The sequence below is a fragment of the Anomaloglossus baeobatrachus genome, chromosome 4, assembly GCF_048569485.1.
Source record: "Anomaloglossus baeobatrachus isolate aAnoBae1 chromosome 4, aAnoBae1.hap1, whole genome shotgun sequence".
NCBI lineage: Eukaryota > Metazoa > Chordata > Amphibia > Anura > Aromobatidae > Anomaloglossus > Anomaloglossus baeobatrachus.
In genome coordinates this window covers 595,251,030-595,274,870 of record NC_134356.1, presented here as the reverse complement: position 1 = coordinate 595,274,870, position 23,841 = coordinate 595,251,030, and the positions used below count along the sequence as shown (strand labels likewise).

The following is a 23,841-nucleotide window of genomic DNA, read 5'->3' as shown; positions in this document are numbered from 1 at the left end:
ATAAGATTATAGGCCCCCCTGAGATCTAGTTTGGTAAACCATCGGGCTTCAGAGAGTTGGTTGTAGAGATCAGGGATGAGTGGAAGCGGATACGTGTTTTTCACAGTAATTTTGTTTAATTCTCGGAAATCGAGACATGGCCTTAATCCTCCGTCCTTCTTCTTTACAAAAAAGAACCCAGCAGCCACAGGGGAAGAAGAAGGACGGATATGCCCTTTACGTATACTATCAGATATGTATGATTTCATAGCAGCCCTTTCTGGACCCGAGAGGTGCCTTGGGCAATTTGGTATTGGGAAGTAAATCAATGGCACAGTCATATGGGCGATGAGGCGGCAAAACCTCGGCCTCTCTTTCCGAGAATACGTCTCCGTAGTCCCTCAGGTATTCCGGAAGACCCTAAGGACTTACGGAGAACACAGGTACAGATTGTAAACACCTTTTATGACAAGCAGGACTCCATTTGACTATGGTACGACACTCCCAATCAATAACGGGATTATGTAACCTTAACCATGGATACCCCAACACTAATCCAGCAGGGAGATTGGCCATTACAAAACAAGAAATAGTTTCAGAATGCAGAGACCTGATCACCAGAGTAAATTTTTCTGTAGCAAACCGAATGAGGTTTTGAGGCAGCGGTGTTTTATCAATTGCCAGGAGTTGAATGGGTCCTTCTAACCTCACTGTCCCTAACTCTAATCTTTGGACCAACTCAGAGTCAATAAAGTTAATAGCGGACTCACAGTCAACAAAGGCAGTAGCAGACCAGACCGACTCCTTGACCCGGAGGTTGACATTCAGAAGTATCTTATTGGAGGAGAGGAAAGGTACCTGATAGTCTGGGCAACCTCCTCGACCGTTACCCAGACTTAGAAGTTTCCCGACGACTGTTTAGCGGAGGGGCAAGCGGGCAGTCTTTCCTCCAGTGTCCATGGTGTCCACAATAGAAGCACAGCTTGAGATCCCGGCGTCTTCTCCTCTCCTTCTCATCTGGACTGATGGCTCCAACTTCCATCTGTTCCATAGCCGGCAAAGAAGGTGCCCTAGGTAGAGGGGGCAGAATCTCACGCATGGTTCCCCTTCTTTCCTGTAATCTGCGGTCCATATGAACTGCCTCCGTCATCGCATCATCCAAGGTGCTGGGAGGAGGGTGCAGAGCCAAAGCGTCTTTCAGGGAGTCCGAAAGACCTCTCCGGAATTGGCACCTGAGTGCAGAATCATTCCATCGTACATCAGTGGACCACTGCCGAAACTCAGAACAATATAGCTCAGCAGTGTGGTTTCCCTGAGTGAGACACATGATCCTGTCCTCAGCCACCCATACACAGTCTGGTTCGTCATATATCACCCCGAGGGAGTCAAAGAAGAGGTCAACCGAATGCCGTTCCGGGGCCGAAGGGGGTAGGGAAAACGCCCAGGTCTGGGGACCCCCTCTAAGTAATGACATGATGATCCCCACCCGCTGGGTCTCATTCCCCGAGGACCGAGGCCGGAGAGAGAAAAGAAGCCTGCAACTCTCCCTAAATGTCCAAAATAGGTTTTTCTCCCCCGAGAATTTATCGGGGAGCATCACCGTGGGTTCGGGGTAGGTCAGTTGGACATCAGTGGGACTATGCTGTCTTACGGTTTGTGAGGTACCTGCCACTGAGGTGGCCCTCGCAGAAGCAGAAACCTCACTCTGCAGAATGTTGTGTGAAGCTACCAGGGTGCGATGCTCTGCAGCCAAATCCTGCACCAGCCGCGTAAGGTTGGCTACTTGATTGCACAAAGTACTGAGTGGATCCATTACAGTTTGTTATCCTGCAAAGTTGGATCCCACTACCAAGAAGTAAATGGCTTTTTTTTTTCCTATGGGAGATAAAGCCTATTGGGGCCGGCTATACTGTAATGCTGCCACCAGGGGGAGCCAGAGCTCTGCAGCAGACGACACTACACAGAGCAATGAGAACCAGGAAGGAAATGCACAGCGTTCTCATGCACTGCCTAATCAGCACAGCTGAGAGGCAGAACTGCAGGGTTTGTGAGGAATAGTCAGACAGGATGGGTCAAACGCCGTACGGGCAGAAGCAGGACCGGAGGAGCAAGCAGAAGCGAAGTCAAAGTCTGAGTGGGGAATAGGAGGGGGGACACAGGACAGAAGGGACGACCAGGGGACAGAACACAGACAAGGGCACGGGGGCACAGGAACAGACAGATCAGGATATCACTCACAGGACCAGCAATCACAGGCAAAGCAGAGCTAAGCTTATAGCCGGCGCTGGTTCACGGGAAGTGTCAGCTTTTAAGGCATCCAGGGGCCGGAAGTGAGGCCCGAGAGAAGGCTCCGCTCCCTAGCCATGTGGATAGGGAGGCGAATCATGACAATATGTAGGAATAGATCCCTCTGTGTGTAATGACTCTATATAATATATAGGAATAGATCCCTCTGTGTGTAATGACTCTATATAATATATAGAAATAGATCGCTCTGTGTGTAATGACTCTATATAATATATAGGAATAGATCCCTCTGTGTGTAATGACTCTATATAATATATAGGAATAGATCCCTCTGTGTGTAATGACTCTTTATAATATATACAAATAGATCGCTCTGTGTGTAATAACTCTTTTTAATATATAGAAATAGATCGCTCTGTGTGTAATGACTCTATATAATATCTGCATTTCCCTTTTTTATTGAATTACTGAAATAAATTAACTTTTTGATGATATTCTAATTTATTGAGATGCACTTGTATATCTGCAACATAAGACTAGTGTACTTAAGTATGTATTACGTAACCTTTGACACACAGGTTTGTTTAGGAACTTTTTGCTCAAGATAGATAAAAAAAAAATATGAAAAATGTCCTATCTTTTGTAAAGTTTGCCTTTTTTTTAATCGATTTTTTTAATTCATTGATAATATCCCGGCTGCTGACAAACAGATTTATAATTCCCTCACTTATTCCAAGCTTTGCTGCACATCTTCCCTGCCTCTTGTCCCAATCTTCTAATCACCTCCAGATCTATCTGGTCTGTGCCTTTTTCTGTTGTGACATGACATTACTCGGTACTCGGGAGGGAATTATGAATGGAGCCGCAGTCTGATGAGAGCGCCAGCAGCCGGGACGCCCCATCCCATCACCCTACTCCATAGCACTTCAAAGGGGGGTCCTGATCAACTTTCAAGGAGTCTGATTTATTTAATTATTGATTTTAACCAAACAGAGAAGCCAAAATTTTATTGGACTATTGAGCCTTTTTACAAGAAGACCCATCTAAAGGCTGGTCCAATTTATGTATCATTTAGTTATTGTCATTCTCTAAATAGTTCCCTATGTGCAAATAGTAATTTATTAAAAAGGGGGACTTTGCCTTTAAACAGCCCAAATAAGATCAGACACACAAAGACAGTTCAATATATGACATATCTGTGCAAATGTCGTCTGTACTGTACAAAGATCCCGAAGGAAGAATTCAGCAAAAATAAGCAGCCACCAAGGATCAGGCTCCACGTCAAGCCGATGTGCAGGTAACTGACACTTTATAAGAAGAATGTCTCCAGAGTAATGAACCAGGCTGGAGGCAAAGAAGGAGATCTCCGCTCTATACCAACCACATACTTTATTCCAGTATCAGCAAATGATGGCTCAAAGGCATGTACTATAGAAAAGGTATACAGCATGGCATCAGAAGGTCCAAAACTTCATTCAGTCATTCTGTTGTTGCCTTAAAGGATAACCTTCATTTTAATTTTTATTTCCTAAATGAACAGTACACATGGAAATAAGTAACTCTGTAAAATTTCTTATCAGACAAATCTGATTCTTTCTCTGCCAGAATTGATCAGTCATTATCAACATTCTCAGTTCGGAGGTAACATCTGTATTCAGTGAAGACTTTCCCATTACTGAGATAGGAGATGGCAGTTGGTGCTGATGACATTATATTTAGTTAGAGGAGGGGCGGTGCTTTGCATCTAACGCCTCCCTCTGTCTAGCTACTCGCTCTACCTATAGCTCCTCCCTCAACCGATAGCTTATACTCCTAGGTACTCCCTCTGTCTCTAGCTCCTCGCTCTAGCTACTCCCTCTGCCTCTAGCTCCTCACTCTACATATAGCTCCTCCCTCTACCTCTAGCATATGCTTCTAGCTCCTCCCTCTGCTTTTAGCTCCTCCCTCTGCCTTTAGCTCCTCCCACCTTGCACCATTATAGAATCTCATCAGCACCAACTGCCATCTCCTATCTCGGGTGCTCGTTTTTCGAGTGGATTTTTATTCACCAAACTGCATGCATTTTTTTCCCCAGCAAAGTCTATGAAATTACAGTTCTTTTGTTCGTACGTTGCGGCTTTTTTTGCCTGCATATTTGTGGTGACCACAAAGATGCAGCATGTTATTTCTGCATTTTGCCAGTGGTTTTTGAGCCCTCCCAGTCAATAAATTTGACTTAAAAAACGCATTAGGCAAAAACGTGGCAAAAAAAACGTGGGAAAAACACATGCATTTTTCGGATGTGTTTTTGCCACGGGTCTATTTTTTGGTTAACAAAAAGACGCAGCGTGCACATATAGCCTTTAAGGGAACTTTAAACGCTGCAATATCGGTACCGATATCACTAGCGAGTGTACCTGCCCCCGTCCATTGTGCGACACGGGCAAATCACTGCCCGTGGCGCACAACCTCGCTTACACCTGTCACATGGACTTACCTTCCCTGTGACGTCGCTCTGGCCGGCGAACAGCCTCCTTTCTAAAAGTTTGGACACACCTCATTCAAAGAGTTTTCTTTATTTTCATGACTTTGAAAATTGTAGATTCACATTGAAAGCATCAAAACTATGAATTAACACATGTGGAATGCAATACTTAAAAACATGTGAAACAACTGAAAATATGTCTTATATTCTATGTTCTTCAAAATAGCCACCTTTTGCTTTGATTACTGCTTTGCAAACTCTTGACATTCTCTTGATGAGCTTCAAGAGGTAGTCACCGGACTTGTTGGCCCTTTTGCCTTCACTCTGCGGTCCAGCTCACCCCAAACCATCTCGATTGGGTTCAGGTCTGGTGACTGTGGTGGCCAGGTCATCTGGTGTAGCACCCCATCACTCTTCTTCTTAGTCAAATAGCCCTTACACAGCCTGGAGGTGTGTTTGGGGTCATTGTCCTGTTGAAAAATAGATGATGGTCCAACTAAACGCAAACCGGATGGAATAGCATGCCACTGCAAGATGCTATGGTAGCCATGCTGGTTTAGTATGCCTTCAATTTTGAATAAATCCCCAACAGTGTCACCAGCAAAGCACCCCCACACCATCACACCTCCTCCATGCTTCACGGTGGGAACTAGGCATGTAGAGTCCATCCATTCATCTTTTCTGCGTCGCACAAAGACACAGTGGCTGGATCCAAAGATCTTTAATTTGGACTCATCAGACCAAAGCACAGATTTCCACTGGTCTAATGTCCATTCCTTGTGTTATTTAACCCAAACAAGTCTCTTCTGCTTGTTGCCTGTCCTTAGCAGTGGTTTCCTAGCAGGTATTTTACCATGAAGGCCTGCTGCACAAAGTCTCCTCTCAACAGCTGTTCTAGAGATGTGTCTGCTGCTAGAACTCTGTGTGGCATTGACCTGGTCTCTAATCTGAGCTGCTGTTAACCTGAAATTTCTGAGGCTGGTGACTCGGATAAACTTATCCTCCACAGCAGAGGTGACTCTTGGTCTTCCTTTCCTGGGGTGGTCCTCATGTGAGCCAGTTTCTTTGTAGCGTTTGATGGTTTTTGCCACTGCACTTGGGGACACTTTCAAAGTTTTCCCAATTTTTCGGACTGACTGACCTTCATTTCTTAAAGTAATGATGGCCACTCGTTTTTCTTTACTTAGAATTTGTATTATGGCAAGAAAAAAGAAGCTAACAGTCTATTCTGTAGGACTATCAGCTGTGTATCCACCAGACTTCTGCACAACACAACTGATGGTCCCAACCCCTTTTATAAGGCAAGAAATCCCACTTATTAAACCTGACAGGGCACACCTGTGAAGTGAAAACCATTTCCGGTGACTACCTCTTGAAGCTCATCAAGAGAATGCCAAGAGTGTGCAAAGCAGTAATCAAAGCAAAAGGTGGCTACTTTGAAGAACCTAGAATATAAGACATATTTTCAGTTGTTTCACACTTTTTTGTTAAGTATTTTATTCCACATGTGTTAATTCATTGTTTTGATGCCTTCAATGTGAAACTACAATTTTCAGACTCATGAAAATAAAGAAAACTCTTTGAATGAGAAGATGTGTCCAAACTTTTGGTCTGTACTGTATATATACACACATATATATATATATATATATATATATATATATATATATATTTATTTATATTTTTTTTATTTTTTTTACAATAAACAGTGTCTTGAGGCAAAGGTTTAATGAAATCGGACTACCCCTTTAAACTGTAGCTGACAAGTCTGAGCCATGAGGATAAGTCTATGTGGCAGTATCTGTTTCTGTACTCGGGGGTTAGTACTCCTGTGCTTTGAACGTCCACAATAATAGATCATTTCCCTAGAAGGAATGCTACCTGAATCCGAGTGATAACTGTAATGCTGCCACCAGGGGGAGCCAGAGCTCTGCAGCAGACGACACCACACAGAGCAATGAGAACCAGGAAGGAAATGCACAGCGTTCTCATGCACTGCCTAATCAGCACAGCTGAGAAGCAGAGCTGCAGAGCATGCAAGGAATAGTCAGACAGGCTGGGTCAAACACCGTACGGGCAGAGGCAGGACCGGAGGGACGAGCAAAAGCGGAGTCAAAGTCGAGCCAAGGTCAGTACCGGAGGAAGCAACAGAGTGGGGAATAGGAGGGGGGACACAGGACAGGAGGGACAACCAGGGGACAGAACACAGACAAGGGCACGGGCGCACAGGAACAGACAGATCAGGATATCACTCACAGGACCAGCAATCACAGGCAAAGCAGAGCTAAGCTTATAGCCGGCGCTGGTTCACTGGAAGTGTCAGCTTTTAAGGCATCCAGGGGCTGGAAGTGAGGCTCGAGAGAAGGCTCCGCCCCCTAGCCATGTGGATAGGGAGGCGAATCATGACAATAACACACTTATACCTTCAGGATACTGGTAAATTTAGTTTCTGAACTTAGACTTTATGGCTAAGCAAAGGGTAATGGGTAAGGTCTGCTCAGTGCAAGAACTGGTGACTTCAGCACTGGGGACTGAATACTTATCTGCCTGTTAACCCAAACAAATAGTGGGAATTTATGAAGAAACTCTGCTTGTCTGGTCTCCAGGGGTCAAAGACAAAAGTAGTAATAGCAATACTCCTCAGTATATAAATGCAGCATGCAATCAGTGAGGTGCCATCTTATATTACGCTAAAAATACATTCCACAATGTGAGTATAAGGGGATTATCCAACTATACATATATATATATAAAAAAATTGCATCCTCTAGCTTGTGTCTGCGGAGGCTAATCAGTGGCAGAGCAGTCAGGTGTGGGGTTATTGCCTTCACAGCTCAGCGCAGACCATGAGGCCGGGACAAAGGCGCACAACCACTGATTAGCTGCAGCGCTCACGTGTCGGCTGCTTGTAAACAAAGATTAGGAAAGGACTCAGGAGTGTAAACTATGGAGCTGCAGGGAAATAGGAGGCAAAGAACTAGTGTTTGTTGTTTTCTTATATTTTCAGATGAGTAAAATAAAAAAACAAACAAATAAACAATTTTGTATAAATCCTTCATCCTGATGAGACTTATATAAGGGATGTAGGAAAGACAAACTGATCCAATGTGTGACCATTCTGATGAATGAGAAAACTGAAGCCGGACATTTCCTAGGATCATTTTTCATATAAGCGTGTAACCTCCACATGTATTGGATGTCTATGTATCAGAACTAATTGTCCCATGACCTCTCTTTTAGGAAAAGCCCAAGATGCCTATAGATAGGGGACAGAGGAAAGTGTTCAGATTACTGGATCGATGGACGGAACACAAGTTCAAACCAGGATCTGAACTGGTTAATGAATATCAAGTATAGAAAAGGCAGGGGGAGCTGCGCAGACACATACAGCTTGTACCGCCTGTCATTGTGCTTGCTTTGCATCAGCTGTTGGGTGACATGACAGGAGGACAGAGCTGATCTTCCCCAGATAACGTCTGGACGCGTAATTATAGCTTCAAAATGACTTGGATTAGTTAAAAAATGAAAGACAAGAAGAAGACGGAAGAGTTGCTGTCACACAGCGGACATGTCTGATTTTGTGACAATTGATTGACAACATACATGAATATTATCACCTCTATCTGCCTGAAATTCTATAGATACAGGAGTCATGGTCACCAAGAGTGACAGCACTAATCATAAGTATTAGTAACCTCTGTGTATAGAACCTACAGTGGTCAGAAGGTCCAAGGAAGGTATATACAGATGTATATAGATAGGATATATATATTCCCTATGTGAGATAGTGTAAATGACTGCTATGTATCGCAGAGGTGGAGGACCTCAGCGATGTAAACCTGGAATTTTTACTCTATGACGTTTAGTTCCACAAGTCTTAATACATTAAGGATAAAGTGTATGAATTGTCAGAGTGCTGGGCGGCTCTGGCTATTCACATACCTCCACCCATGGGTGTGTCTGGTGTGTTATAGGACACTGTTTGGTCACATGGTCTCTCTGAGCTTGGAAGCAGTTCACTTCCTTGAGGCACACTGTGAGTAGATCATGTGTTTAGAGCCAGCTGCAGACTTCCTAGAGATCCACTGCCAAGGAGGCCAAGTGTGTGTGCAGCCTGCAGCGGCTGTGTGCTTAGGAAGCGGGAGACATTCTGAGGGTCTGGACTGACAGGAGTCAGTGTCTGGAGCAAGCCTCAGATCATAGTTGGTGATCTGAGTGAGGCAGTGTTCCTAAGAGCCAGTTGGAGCCTAGCTCCAGAAAAGTTAACCTAACAAAAGGGGGTTGTATAGTGACCGAGGTCAGTGAGAGAACAGTGCGATACTGCGCAGACACATACAGCTTGTACCGCCTGTCATTGTGCTTGCTTTGCATCAGCTGTTGGGTGACATGACAGGAGGACAGAGCCGATCTTCCCAAGATAACGTCTGGGTGCGTAATTATAGCTTCAAAATGACTTGGATTACTTAAAAAATGAAAGACAAGAAGACGACAGAAGAGATGCTGTCACACAGCGGACATGTCTGATTTTGTGACAATTGATTGACAACATACTAGTCTCCCGGCACGTAACCTTCGATCCTCACAAGATCTCCTTCTCTACTCCCCTCTCATTTCCTCTTCCCACCATCGCATCCAAGATTTCTCCCGTGCCTCCCCCATACTCTGGAATGCTCTGCCACAACATATCAGACTCTCACCTACCTTGACAAGCTTCAAAAGGAACCTGAAGACCCACCTCTTCCGACAAGCCTACAACCTGCCGTAACTCTCAGTATGATACAGCACCGCACTATCAGCTCTACCCTCACCTACTGTATCCTCACCCATCCCCTGTAGATTGTGAGCCCTCGCGGGCAGGATCCTCTCCTCCTGTACCAGTCTGTGTCTTGTATTGTTTATGATTATTGTACGTGTCCTTATTATGTGTACCCCTTTCACATGTAAAGCGCCATGGAATAATCGGCGCTATAATAATAATAATAATACTTCCACTTGGACACTACTGCGTGGATGTATCCAATGCCGTGGAGGCATACCCACCAATTAAACAGACTGTATAACATACATGTTTCTGTATGGCTGAACAAAGGCTCATGTTTGGTTTCTGGCAAGCGGTTTAAGTGTGCTTTAATAAACTGTCTGGACAGTTTAAATAGAAAATCGTTCCTGTGTGTCTCAATCAAGCAGCCAAACGAGTGTCCCTTATCACATTCGGTGAGCTCAAACTCACACAGAAACCCAAACAGATGGAGCAGAGACGGGTTTACTTGCATTATTGATAGAAGACACAATATCAATATGTGTACACAAAGTACCTAGATATATTTACCAGTAATAAATCTGTTTCATATCTATCAAACTTCTTATGGCTAACTGTCTTATCAGCATTATGTATTTAATGGGAAACTGGCACCAGGTTTTTGCCACCTAATCTGAGAGAAGTATAACGTATGGGCAGAGATCCTGATTCCAGTGATTTGTCACTTACTGGGCTGCTTAGTGTAGTTTTGATAAAATCACTGTTTTTATCAGCAGGAGATTATCACTAGAGGACTACGTGGCGTGCTGCAGGTAGTCCAGCATATTCATGAGCTCTGTATAACTGCTAGATCTGCAGCAGAGAAAACATTGATTTATCAAAATGAAAGCAAACAGCTCAGTAAGTGACACATCGCTGGAATCAGGGTCCCTGTCTCTACATTATGCTGCTCTCAGGTGGAGGAGCAAACACTTGGTGACAGATTCCCTTTAATCCTCTGCTGTTTTCATATGCCCACAATCTACAATATAAGTTGATATATGTATTTCTCAATCTATCTTTCTTTGCTTATTTATACATATATTTATCTATTTCTAAGTATCTAGCTGCATAATTTAAAGAATAGCAGCACTGCAAAATCCAATTAATATTGGAAACATTTCCAAGTGGAACTGAAATACGGCTGCTCTAAGTCATTGACTAATAAAGGCATTTTTAATGGTTTTCTGTGGATTTTGGAGTTCTTCCATTCTTTGAGCCATATATACTGAAGACTAAAGCAAGGTCATGGGACCTGCACCCATTACTACTATGGAGCTACTTTTTATCTATCTATCTATCTATCTATCTATCTATCCCTCTATCCATCTATCTATCTATCTATCTATCTATCTATCTATCTATCCCTTTATCTATCTATCCCTCTGCCTAGCTATCCCTCTATCTTTCTATCTATCTATCTATCTATCCATCTATCCCTCAAACTATCCATCCCTCTATATATTTCTCTATCAATCCATCCCTCTATCTATCCATCTATCTATCTATCATCTATCTACTGTATCTATCTATCCCTTTATCTATCTATCCCTTTATCTATCTATCCCTCTGCCTATCTATCCCTCTGCCTATCTATCCCTCTGCCTATCTATCCCTCTGCCTATCTATCCCTCTGCCTATCTATCCCTCTATCTATCCATCCAGCTATCTATTTCTCTATCTATCCATCCCTCTATCTATCCATCTATCTATCCATCCATCTATCCATCCATCCATCCATCTATTTCTCTATCTATTCATCCCTCTATCTATTCCCCTATCTATCCCTATCTACCTATCTATGTATCCCTCTATCTACCTACTTACGTATGTATGTATTTATCTATCTATCTATGATTCTATCTATCTATCTATGATTCTATCTATCTATCTATCTATCTATCCCTTTATCTATCTATCCCTCTATCTATCCATCCATCCATTTCTCTATCTATTCATCCCTCTATCTATTCCCCTATCTATCTATCTATTATTATTATTATTATTATTATTATTTATTTATAGAGCACCATTAATTCCATGGTGCTGTACATGAGAAGGGGGTTACATACAAAATACGTATACAAGTTACAGTAGACAGACTAGTACAGAGGGAAGAGGGCCCTACCCTTGCGGGCTTACATTCTATAGGATTATGGGGAGGAGACAATAGGTGGGGTGTAGGTCAGGCGGCAGCTCCGCACGGTGGTCGGGCGGCAGCTCCGCACGGTGGTCGGGCGGCAGCTCCGCACGGTGGTCGGGCGGCAGCTCCGCACGGTGGTCTATCTATCTATCTATCTATCCCTCTATCTACCTACTTACGTATGTATGTATCTATCTATGATTCTATCTATCCATCTATCTATCTATCTATCTATCTATCTATGATTCTATCTATGATTCTATCTATCTATCTATCCACTTCTGCATAACACGAAAAACTTCATCCTCCTGAACATCTTTTAGGTAATGAACTGCAGTAAAACAAATATTCCACCATGTGAGTCTTTTCTGCTTTTTTCACTGGCACAATCTGCAGTATTGTGATTAAACATATTCTCAATGTACTGCACTGATACTGTCCAGCTGACACGTGTACCGCACTGATACTGTCCAGCTGACATGTGTACCGCACTGATACTGTCCAGCTGACACGTGTACCGCACTGATACTGTCCAGCTGACACGTGTACCGCACTGATACTGTCCAGCTGACACGTGTACCGCACTGATACTGTCCAGCTGACACGTGTACCACACTGAAACTGTCCAGCTGACATGTGTACCGCACTGATACTGTCCAGCTGACACGTGTACCGCACTGATACTGTCCAGCTGACACGTGTACCGCACTGATACTGTCCAGCTGACACGTGTACCGCACTGATACTGTCCAGCTGACACGTGTACCGCACTGATACTGTCCAGCTGACACGTGTACCGCACTGATACTGTCCAGCTGACACATGTTGTACTGCACTGATACTGTCCAGCTGACACATTGTTGTCTACAGTCTCACGTTGGAGTAGTTGAGATGACCTGCACAGTCAGTTATTTATACAGAAATGCTGTATTATGCTTGTTTCAATAAAGAGGTTCTGCAGCAGCTTCTGTTTCTGCATAACATTTCCCCCTGTACATACATACGATTATTGCCCCATAATGACCTTCCTGAAGTTCATCCTCTGGACCTTAGTGTTTCAGATTGGCTCTGCATTGTGATTTCTGGCTCCACCATCTCTAATGAATATTCAGAGATAATCAATGTGTATCTGGATGGAATGATCAGACTGTAGCGATCACTGTTTTGTTTAATAAATAAAGTGTTTGTACATAATCTGTCCAATCCGAGTAAATAAGAGAAGAGTACCATCCTGGTGTGGGGGTGCAGCATTGTGTCTGTAGCTATACAGGGAGTGCAGGGGCAGGGAAGGCTGGTGCATGGAGAATGCTGCTGAGATATCTATATTCTGCACAGCCTTATCACTCAGGAACACATTTCAATAAGGCTCCAAGCAGTCTGACATAACATCTTACCTCCCAGCCATTCAGATGAGATGTTCTGCAGCAGAGTGAAAGGGATGCAAAAAAAAGTTACCAACAAGTCACTGCAAGCCAGAGAACAGATGAAGATATTGGTAGCGGTCCTCATTGCCTTCTTCCTGATGATAATATAGACCACAAGACTGTTGCCAAACAGTGCCAGGATAAAGATGATAATGTACAATATGAGGAACACCACCTTGGCATTGAGGGGCAGCTCTGGGATGTAAACTAAGGGTTTCAGACCATAAGCTGCTATGAACTGCAGCCTGCTCATGTTGTGCTCCTTTAATAACTGGTTGAAGGCTTCTGGGGTAATATTGAGTCTTCTGTCCATGGTGCTGAAGTTTCCTGAATCTGAACAATGAGAAGAGCCTCACATGGTGGTTCCTGAGCCCATGTGACCAAAGTCCAGATGCAGAGCAGTAAATGCTCCAAAACTTTCACTGGCATAGTAACAAGGTATCCCCCAGTGCTCCTCCAAGAGGCAGTTTATAGACCTCCTCCATAGGTCAGGTGGAGCTCACACCTTTGCATAGTGCTGGATTGCATCTCCTCTGTCTCCAGGTCAGTCTTGCAGATGTGTCTCCTCCTTCTCCAGGGCTGAGGAGCTTTGGTTCCCCACTCTCTGTGCAGTCCCTGATGCTGTGTCCAGCTCTCCTTGTCAGCAGGACTGTCTGCTTGCTGCACTGCTGCCTACAGCACAAGACACAATAGGGATCTCATTGTGGCAGAGTAATTGCAAGTCAGTGATGAGAATCCTTCGCTTTTCACTCCTTGAGTAAACATTGCTCCAGTGCATGTGACTGAAGGAGCTGGAGACAGAAAGTGGAAGATGACAGATGAAAGAGAAGAGAAATGTGCTTGGACTTCATATGTTATGGCATGAAATGCAAATAATCCCTGGATACTGTTACAATTTCCCCAGAAACAGGCATCCACTGGCTTTGATACGAAGAAAAGTTTAACCCTTGTGCACTTGCTGAGAAATAGTAAAAGTGGAAGATTATCATGAAATTTAGGCAACATAATCAACAATACATTTTTATATTTATGGCACTGACAAACTTTAGCATGAGCCCCCCTTGTTATAGTTACAGCTTCAAATCCCCAAAATAGTGATAGAGGTACAATCCTTTAGCTGAGGCTAAGGGCAGGTCAGGGTGAGTGAGCGCTCATTATTGAGTTCAAGGTATAGACAATATTCAATAAGCTTTATCATGTAACTCTGTGGAGGTCAAGGGGATTTGGAGCGCTGTAAGATAAAAAAAAACAACTTTACAATTAAAATATATTAGAAGAGTAAGGGGGCGTTACACGCTACGATTTATCTGACGATACGTCCTCGGGGTCAAGGATTCAGTGACGCACATCCGGCATCGTTAGCAACGTCGTTGCGTGTGACACCTACGTGCGACTTCGAACGATCGCAAATAGGGTGAAAATCATTGATCATTGACACATCGTTCAGTTTCAAAATATTGGTCGTCGTTTGGAACGCAGCAAACATATTGGTACGTTTGACACCCTGCAAACTACGAACAACATCCACACGAATGCCTTTGGTCAAACAATATATCGCTGAACGATGTAGCGTCGTTTGTGAGATGTGTACGTGTGACCGCTAATAAACGACCTATGTGCGATCTCGGCAAAATCGTAACTACGATCTGGGTGTGTCACATCGCTAACGAGATCGTCAGATAAATCGTAGTGTGTAAAGCGGCCTTTAGAATGATCATAGTTAGCCTTAAAGGGGTTGTCCACTACTAGGACAGCCGCTTCTGATTCGACGTTTCCACCAGGGAAAGTAATAAAGCCTATACTTTCCTCCCATACTGGCCAGCAGTGCCAGGGCTCACTTTCCCAGGGCTCTTGTGGGGTTGTGATGTCACATGAGACCTGCGTCCAATCACCGCCGCCGCAGGTGTCATGCTAGCTACAGCAAAGTGCCAAGCGAGCGGCGAAAAGTAAGGCAAGAGAACCTCTGCGTCTTGGCAAGGGGGAGGCGGTGACCCCTGACCAAACCTATAGCTGGTCCCTGTGGTCCCTCACCGCCCTACATAGGTTCTGCACCAATGCGCCGAGCCAGATACCTGACCTTAGGTATCCCTAGTGCTGAACCTTACATAGGGAACGGGTGGGATGAGCTCTTCGTCAATCCCACTAAACGCTAAAGGAATACACAAGGAGGAGACACAGGGGGAAAAGCATGAACTACTTATCCACAGATGACACAGGCAGGAGTTCAGCAATGATACTACAGAGGAGTACAAACCACCTGCTTGCAACCAGAGCTAGAATGAACTGAATAATATCACCAGCACCAGTCCAATGAAGAAGGGAGTATTTAAGCACCAAGAGAATACTGATGCTCAGCAGCTGGGTGGAAGGAGGGCTCCTGCTGGGTCCTAAAGAGGGAGAGATGAAAATCCAGCATGAAAGCTACCTATTACAATGAGTACTGAGAGCAAGAACAATAGAAAGTCAGGGAGCATTTTGTACAGCCAAACTCTGTGACCTTGTATAGCCAGAAACCACATGACTGTCGCCCGTGACACACTTATGACGGACGGCTTCTGTGTCCCCGCCTACATGCTAAATAAGAAATGAGCAGGAAGTGAGCGCAGCCGCAGAGCTGACTTCCTGTTGATTACTCATTTGGTCCAAAGGTGGGGAGACAGGATCTGGCGGTGACTGGACGTGGAGCTCGCATAACATCACAACCCCACATAAACCGCAGAACCATTGCAAGGGTGCCTGTACAGGAGGGGAGTATAGGCTTTATTATTTTAGTTATAGAAAAGATGGACTCAGAAGGGGTTGTCCTAGTAGTGGAGAACCCCTTTAAAATTGACACAATGTTTAAGGACTTTAATGACATTTTAATCACAAAATTGGGGATCCACTGAGTATGACTTTAGCATAAGAAAATCCTATTCCTCATTTTTACTCTTGATATTTATAAATTGGAATGATATAAAATTTAAGTAAAAACATACCAAAATTTTCTTAAAGGGTTTGTCCAGGATTTTAAAATCAATGCAGAGGTCTCCAAACACACATGTCCACATGTTACCAGTGGTACTGGAGATTAGACCAATAAAAGGAATTTATCTGCAGGTTTTTGCTACCTCATCTTAGAACATGATGGAGGCAAAGAGATCCTGAATCCAATGATGTATCACTATGATTTTGTCAGAACGGCTGCAGCCAGTAATCAAAGATTTCAGTTTTAGCATGTAGCAGAGCTGGGAAAGCTGCCCCCGCCCACACCAGGCTGTCAGTGTAGATTTTCATAGACTAGAGCTGCTAATCACAGAGGGGGATGGAGTTGGACTTGAACTCACAAGCTCCTCAGGGAACTAATCATAAAGCTACCAAAGCTTAAAGGGGTTGGCCACTACTTTTATATTGATGGCCTATTTTTTGGCGGGCTTTGCACACTACGACATCGCAGGTGCGATGTCGGTGGGGTCATGTCGAAAGTGATGCACTTCCTACGTCGCTCTCGACATTGTAGTGTGTAAATCCTAGATGATACGATTAACAAGCGCAAAATCGTCGTAATTGTATCATCGGTGCAGCGTCGGCGAATTCCATAATTTTGCTGACGTGACGGTCCGATGTTCTTCCTCGCTCCTGCGGCAGCACACATCGCTGTGTATGAAGCCGCAGGAGCGAGGAACATCTCCTACCTGCGTCACCGCGGCTCCCGTCGGCTATGCGGAAGGAAGGAGGTGGGCGGGATGTTTAAATCCTGCTCATCTCTGCCCCTCCGCTCCTATTGGCCTCCTGCCGTGTGATGTCGCAGTGACGCCGCACGACCCGCCCCCTTAATAAGGAGGCGGTTCGCCGGCCAGAGCGACGTTGCATGGCAGGTGAGTGCATGTGAAGCAGCCGTAGCGATAATATTCGCTATGACAGCTATCACAATGATATCGCAGCTGCGACGGGGGCGGGGACTATCACGCTCGGCATCGCAGCATCGGCTTGCGATGTCGCAGCGTGGAAAGTATCCCTAAGAATAGATCATCAATATCTGATCGCCCAAGGTCTAATACCCAGCACCCCCACCGATCAGCTGTTCTCAGTCCCGGTCGGCGACATCAGGCTGCTTGAAATGCTCAACTCTGGTGCTGCTTGGTCTTCTGGTAGTAGCCACTGCCTGGTACTGCACATCTGCCTCTTATTGATCCGAATGGGAGATGGACGTGCAGTATCGGGCTGCAGTCTCTATCAGAAAATGGAGCAGAGCAGGAGCTAAGCCTTTCCCTGCTGCCTGTTGTCCGCCAGGACAGAGAACAGCTGATTGGCGGGGGTGCGAGGTGTCAGACCCCGGCCGATCACAAATGAATGACCTATCCTATGGATTGTCCATCAATGTAAAAGTAACCTCTTTAAACTAACATTACAGGTAAAGAAAAACACACAGTGATAAGAGACGCTTGGCTGTAATCTGCATGTTAACCCTTACAGCATGCTGTCTTCAGATTACGTAGCAAAAACCTGCTGACAGATTTCCTTTAACTTCAAAGTAACTGAGTTACCATACCAGACACAACCTGTGGACAGATGTGGTGCTCTTGATGGAAGAAAGTAGCCTTGTTTGTCCAATCCTTTAAACCCCTTTTAAGTCCCAGTATAACTGGTAAGTAAGGCTGTATAAGAGTTTATCATGAAACAACTTGAACCACATCATGCTTCAGAAAACAATTCAATATTAAGGAACATATATGCATTAAAGGGCTGTGCAGAATTTTGAAAACCTGTCTGCCTTTTTCTAGGAAATATTTATCTGTGGCAGAAAAAAGCGCACATAGGGTCTTACCCGGTATGGGATTAGAAATAAAGTGTCAAAGACACACTCACCTATTGAAGTTGTGTCAGGCACAACTCCTTAAATGCACATATATTTAAATGGTGGTCAGCAGCAGCCCCGAAATAATAAGGGTAAAAAGAGAAATGTGGGTTTGATGCTGTGCTAGAAACCACAAGAATCCAAGGAGGTATAATAAATTCCTTTTTCTTTATTTCTGCAGGTCAACGCGTTTCAAAGACATATCCGTCTTCTTCATCAGGACAAAAAAAAATTGTTCCTTTTGGTTTTTTGTCCTTATGAAGAAGACGGATGTCTTTGAAACGCGTTGACCTGCAGAAATAAAGAAAAAGGAATTTATTATACCCCCTTTGGATTCTTGTGGTTTCTAGCGCAGCATCAAACCCGCATTTCTCTTTTTACCCTTAGGCCTTGTGCGCACTAGATGGAATTTCTCACGGATTACCCGCGGATTTGCTGAATGTTTCGCTGCAGAAAATGTTCATAACATCTCTGCAGTGATTCGCCAGCAAATCCTATGGGAAAAAAAAATGCTGTGCGCACTAGGCGGATTTTAACACCTGCATGTTTTGCTGCGGGATTCCCGCAGCAAAAACAATTGCATGTCACTTATTTTCCGCAGGTAGCTGTGGGACTGGCTACCGGAGGAATCTCCAGTAATGCCAGGCCTGGATTCAGTTACCTGCACTGAACTTCGGAGCTGTCACCTGAGCTCCAGAGTGCAGCGTAGACTAAACTCCGAGCGCCGAGTGATTGTTTTCCCGGCGATTGCAGTTTAGCTCAGGCCGGGCTGATCTCCGGAGCTCAGGTGACAGCTGTAGAGAAGCCAGGCTGCACTCCGGAGCTGTCACCTGAGCTCCGGAGATCAGCCCGGCCTGAACTAAATGGCAATCACTGGGGAATCAATCACTCGGCGGTCGCAGTTTAGTCTAGGCTGCAATCGCCGGGGAATCAATCACTCTGCGCTCGCTGTTCAGGCTGCACTCCGGAGCTCAGGTGGGAGCTCCGGAGTTCAGTGCATGTAACCGCGGCCCGGCCTGGTATTACTGGAGATTCCTCCAGTAGCCAGTCTGACGCTGGCTGCGGCATTTCTGCACCAAATCCGCACAAAATCTGCAGCAAAACGCAACAAACCGCATGCGGATTTGGATGTGGATTTTGGTGCGGTATTTTCCCGCAGGTGCGGAAATCTTACTGAGCCTCCAGAATTTTCTTAAGAAAATTCCTTTTTCTAGTGCGCACAGGGCCTTATTATTTCATGCCTTTTTCTGGGAACAGCTCCACACCTGTCCCATATTTTGTGTCTGGTATTACAGCTCAGCTCTGCAGAAGTGAACGTGGCTGAGCCACTGAACCACATGCAACGTGAGAACAGATGTGCTGCAGTTTTTGCAAGAACATAATCTTTTCCAATCCTGATCAGCTTTCTTAAGTATTTTCCATGTCTTGTCATATTTGTGATATCATCAGTAAACAAAATTAACTGGTTATTCTCATTGTCTTTCTTCAATAGCGCATCGCTCTTCTGTCTCCAGGATTTCTGATGGTCAGGGGCTGGTGTGTTTCTAATGACTGAGTGTGTGGACTAGCATCATAGTGGTGCCACTGGCCCGAGCTGTGCACTCTCCCCTGCTTCATCAGACAAAGAGAAGAAAAGCATGTGTGGATCAATATTGCCAGACGTGTATCATTCAGCGAGCAATGCTTCACCTATTGCAGTTGTGCTGAGCAGGCACAACACTGAACAAAGCCAGAATAATTCCACCATAAGACTGCACCGACCCGTAGAGACGGAAGTGAGAAGATACGTCATAAGTAGAAAAGATCTGCGATATTGTCCGGGAGCTGCCGTGGATGTAGGAGACCAGACTATAAAATGTCAATCTTTTCTCCGACTCTGGTCTCCTACATTCACGGCAGCTCTTTTCTCTTTATGACATGCTCCAGGCAGAGGCAGCTGTGGCTGTGAAGCATTATGTGAGCGCAGGGGCACTGAAGCTGAGAGTTTCTCTAGATACAGCATGCTTCATAGCATTGCTTCCAAGCCCTATAACAAAGAGTTTGCCTGGGCTGTGTTTCTCGCCTAGGAGACCGTCCACCTTTAATAGAGTGCAGCGATGGCCAGAAACCTAGACAATGAGCAATATACTATAGAATTTTAAATCTCCCAGTTCTTGAGAATGGAGCTAATTTGCAAAATAGCTCAATTTTTTCAAGCACTTTGAAATTTTTCCCATTTATGAAGTCAAGAAACCCCTTTAAGGAGATTATTAAGGCCATGCTAATGTAGAGCGCTGCCCCACCCCAGGCCCTTGGGATACTCGGTTCCGGGTGGTGGATAATGGGGATCACCGTCACAGGTGGCTATGCCTGGTTCCGTTACCTGGGGGGGGCGCTCGGTAACAGGGTTATTTGGTATGTCACTTGTGACACCACTGGCGGGTTGCGGTAATAAGATGTCCCGCCGCTGCTGTGGTTTTAGGGACAGATGGTATAGCAGCAAGTGTGTTCACACCCTCTGCCAGTAGGGGTTTAAGTCCCATGTAGGTGTGCTGCGCCTTGTGGTGCGCCAGTAATAAACATAACACAGTTCTTGCAGATTAACTGGTAATTTACGCACTGGATGGTGCAAGTGCAGTTTGGCACGGCTGGTCAACCGACTTTCCTTTGCCCGGTGCTGACATGGGTCCCAGTTGAGCCCTCCGTGCACATGCAGAGCTGATGGTCCCCTTGCCTGAAGCTGTTGGTGACCTGCGACGCTCCGCTCCTTTGTCTTTCCGGGCCCAGTATGACAGGCCTCGCAGTCCCTTGTGGGGTAGGCTACTTCTCTGTGCCCTCTCCTGGGTCCTATATATGAGGCTGTGTCCCTGAGCCTATGGGTGGTGTGGTACCCTGGAAATCACCACACATGGCTGGATCAGCAGACCGCCTGCAGCTGTCGTCTACTCTGGGGTCCAGAAAGCTTTAGGATCCTGCAGATCACTGGGGTAGCATATCCCAGGGTGCTGCATTCCCCCTTGGTTAAGACCAGCACGTCCGCGGGCTGCAAAACCAGAAAACCTGCAAAATATATATTATTTTTAAAACAGCAATAAATAACAAATATACATTTGTAACAGGTTAGTACTCTGTACACTTTTCTTCCCACCACCCACAGTCTCTGAGGCCACTATCCGGTGGACCTCTCTGAACGTCTTGGTGACTGTTCCCTGTGGGGACTGTCTTAGGGAGCAAATCACCGGTTATGATGGTGATGGGGGTCTCAGCCTGCTCCGCTGCAGACCCTCCCTGTGACTTCCGGCTCTCCTTTTAGGGTGTTGGGAACAAAAGTTCAGTTCCTGGGTAATACCAAAGAAAAGCACCACGTGTGCAACTATATACAAATGTTTTTATGCCACGCCAGTCCTGTGGCTTAGGTCCATAAAAACAAAGGATGGGGAAAAACCTGGATTCTTCCCAAAGGGAGGCACAGTTCTTAAACAAACATTACGAACAGTTGTTAGTGACCCAAAAGTCCATACAGGTCAGTCTCTGTAGGGTTAACATGCTTAATATACATTATTTACATTTTACATACAGTTAATATGTATTTAATGACCATCTTTAGTAGTATTCCCACTCTCCTAGTCTGGATGGGGGGTGACCAATGTTGCTTCTGCTTGACCTACGCAACTCTGGTGTGTCAATGTTGTCTGTGTTTTGTACTACACTTGGTACGGTAGGTTGACTTGGTAAGTATCTACGTGTTCTTACCCTTACTGTAGGTTTGACAAGGTCAATGTTTTCAGAACGTTCTGGTTCAACTTCCCCTGAGATTTCTTCTGGTTCTTGTACTGGTACAAGTTCTTCTTGTCTTGGTACAGGTTCTTCTGGTACTTCTGGAAAGGTGATACAAGGTATGACTATGGCTCCATTGTATTGCGGCCAATCTTCTGGGAAATCTCCTAATACAGAATGGATCATTTTCTTCTTTGGCTCAGGTTGAGGTAGATTTACAATTCTTTCTGTACTTTCTTTTGGTGCTAACTCTTCTGGGCATTTCTTTAAATGGTCTCTAGAAACAGCTGTTGATGTTTTTTCTTTATATTCGCTAATAATACAGACTTTTTTGTTGTCAAAGTTAGATGTTTGGACAATGTAAGGTTCTTCTTCCCATTGATCATCAAGTTTGTGAAGTCTTCTTTTTCTTTTTAGTACCCTTTCTCCAGGTGTCAATGGTACAGCTTTTGCATTTTTGTTGTAATCTCTTTCTTGTTTTTCCCTACTTTGGTCTAAATTCCTTTCAACACATTCTTGAACCTTCTTGTATTGAGCTTGACGAGCTGTATTCCAATCTCTTTGTGGATGGTCTTCAGGGTTTAGGACTCCCATGTCTAAGTCGACAGATAATCTTCCTGGTCTTGCTCGCATAAGATAAGCTGGGGTGAAGTTTGTAGACCCTACGGGGATGTTGTTATAAATATGCACTAGGTCAGGCAATTTTTCTGGCCATTTGTTCCTATCTTCCAGTGGTAGGGTCTTTAGCATATCAATGACGATTTGATTAATTTTCTCACACATTCCATTTCCTTGAGGGTGATAGGATGTTGTACGAATCTTTTTACAACCATACATATTACAGAACTCTTGAAAAACTTCTGCTTCAAACACTGGTCCTTGATCTGCAATTACTTGCTCTGGATAACCATGAGGTCTGCAAAAGTAGGCTTGAAACGCTTTTGCTGCTGTTTGTGCTGTTAGGTCCTTGACTGGTACTACTACAAGGAATCTTGAATAGTGGTCTACAATGGTAAGGGCATAAGTATAACCTTTGGTACTCGGTGTTAACTTCACATGTTCTAAGGCGACAAGTTCTAGAGGTTGTTTGGTAACAATAGGCTGCAGTGGTGCTCTTTGACTATCTTTGTCTTTTCTTCTCAAAGAACATGGACCACAATTTCTACACCAGTTTTCGATATAAGATCTCATTCCAACCCAGTAGAATCTTTCATGGGGTAATATCTCTAGTTTCTTCCAACCGAAGTGTCCGGGTCGTTGTGGTACGCTTCTAACACTATTGGGATATCTCTTTTTGGTATTATCACTTGCCACCTCATCTCGTGAGTTTTTGGATTGATGAATCGTCTACAGAGTGTTCCCCGGTGGATAAACAACTTATTTCTGTTCTTCCACAGATGTTGGGCCTCTTGTGGAGCCTCTGGTGTAAGTTGAGAATCGGTTTGGCTTACCAGTCTCTTGATTAAGCTGACAGCGGGATCACTGTCCTGTGTCTCTTTCCAACTAAAATGTGATAAGAGTTTCAAGGTTGCCTCTTTTGGTCTAGAACCAGTTTGTTGACATTGGCATGTTCTCTTGCGATGGAAGGCAGGTAACTCTATTTCTTCTAGCTCATCTATGTCTTCTCCCTCTTTTTGCAAATGGGGCATTCTTGACAGCGCATCTGCATTTGCGTTCTTATGTCCAGCTCTGTACTTGATGGTAAAGTCATAGTTGGATAACTGAGCTACCCAGCGTTGTTCTAATGCGCCCAACTTTGCTGTATCTAGATGGGTAAGAGGATTATTGTCAGTGAAGACTGTAAACTTAGTGGCTGCTAGATAGTGCTTGAACCTCTCAGTGATAGCCCAGACCATGGCCAGCAACTCCAACTTGAAAGAGCTGTAATTTTCCGGATTTCTCTCAGTAGGCCGAAGCTTCCTGCTAGCATAGGAAATTACTCGCTCTCTCCCATTCTGGACCTGTGACAACACTGCTCCTAATCCCACGTTGCTGGCGTCTGTGTACAGCACAAAGGGTAAGTTGTAGTCTGGATAAACAAGAATTTCTTCACCCGTCAGAGCCCACTTCATTTGTTTGAAGGAACTTTCTTCTTTTTCGCCCCATTCGAATGGAGGATCAGACTTCTTGCCTTTCTTGGGTTGACCAACCAGGAGGTCTTGCAAGGGGGCAGCCATCTTGGTGTAACCTTTG

General features: G+C 44.7%; 1 protein-coding gene across 1 annotated transcript in view; it reads right to left on the bottom strand.

Moving 5' to 3' along the window:
• Positions 1–13,810, bottom strand: part of LOC142301871 (pyroglutamylated RF-amide peptide receptor-like) — a 238,610-nt gene extending 224,800 nt beyond the window's left edge. The window contains exon 1 of the mRNA XM_075342910.1: positions 13,026–13,810. Coding sequence (XP_075199025.1) covers positions 13,026–13,368 — 343 coding nt within the window. The 5' untranslated portion in view covers positions 13,369–13,810. The remainder of the gene's footprint in view (positions 1–13,025) is intronic.
• Between the last annotated feature and the right edge of the window lie 10,031 nt (positions 13,811–23,841).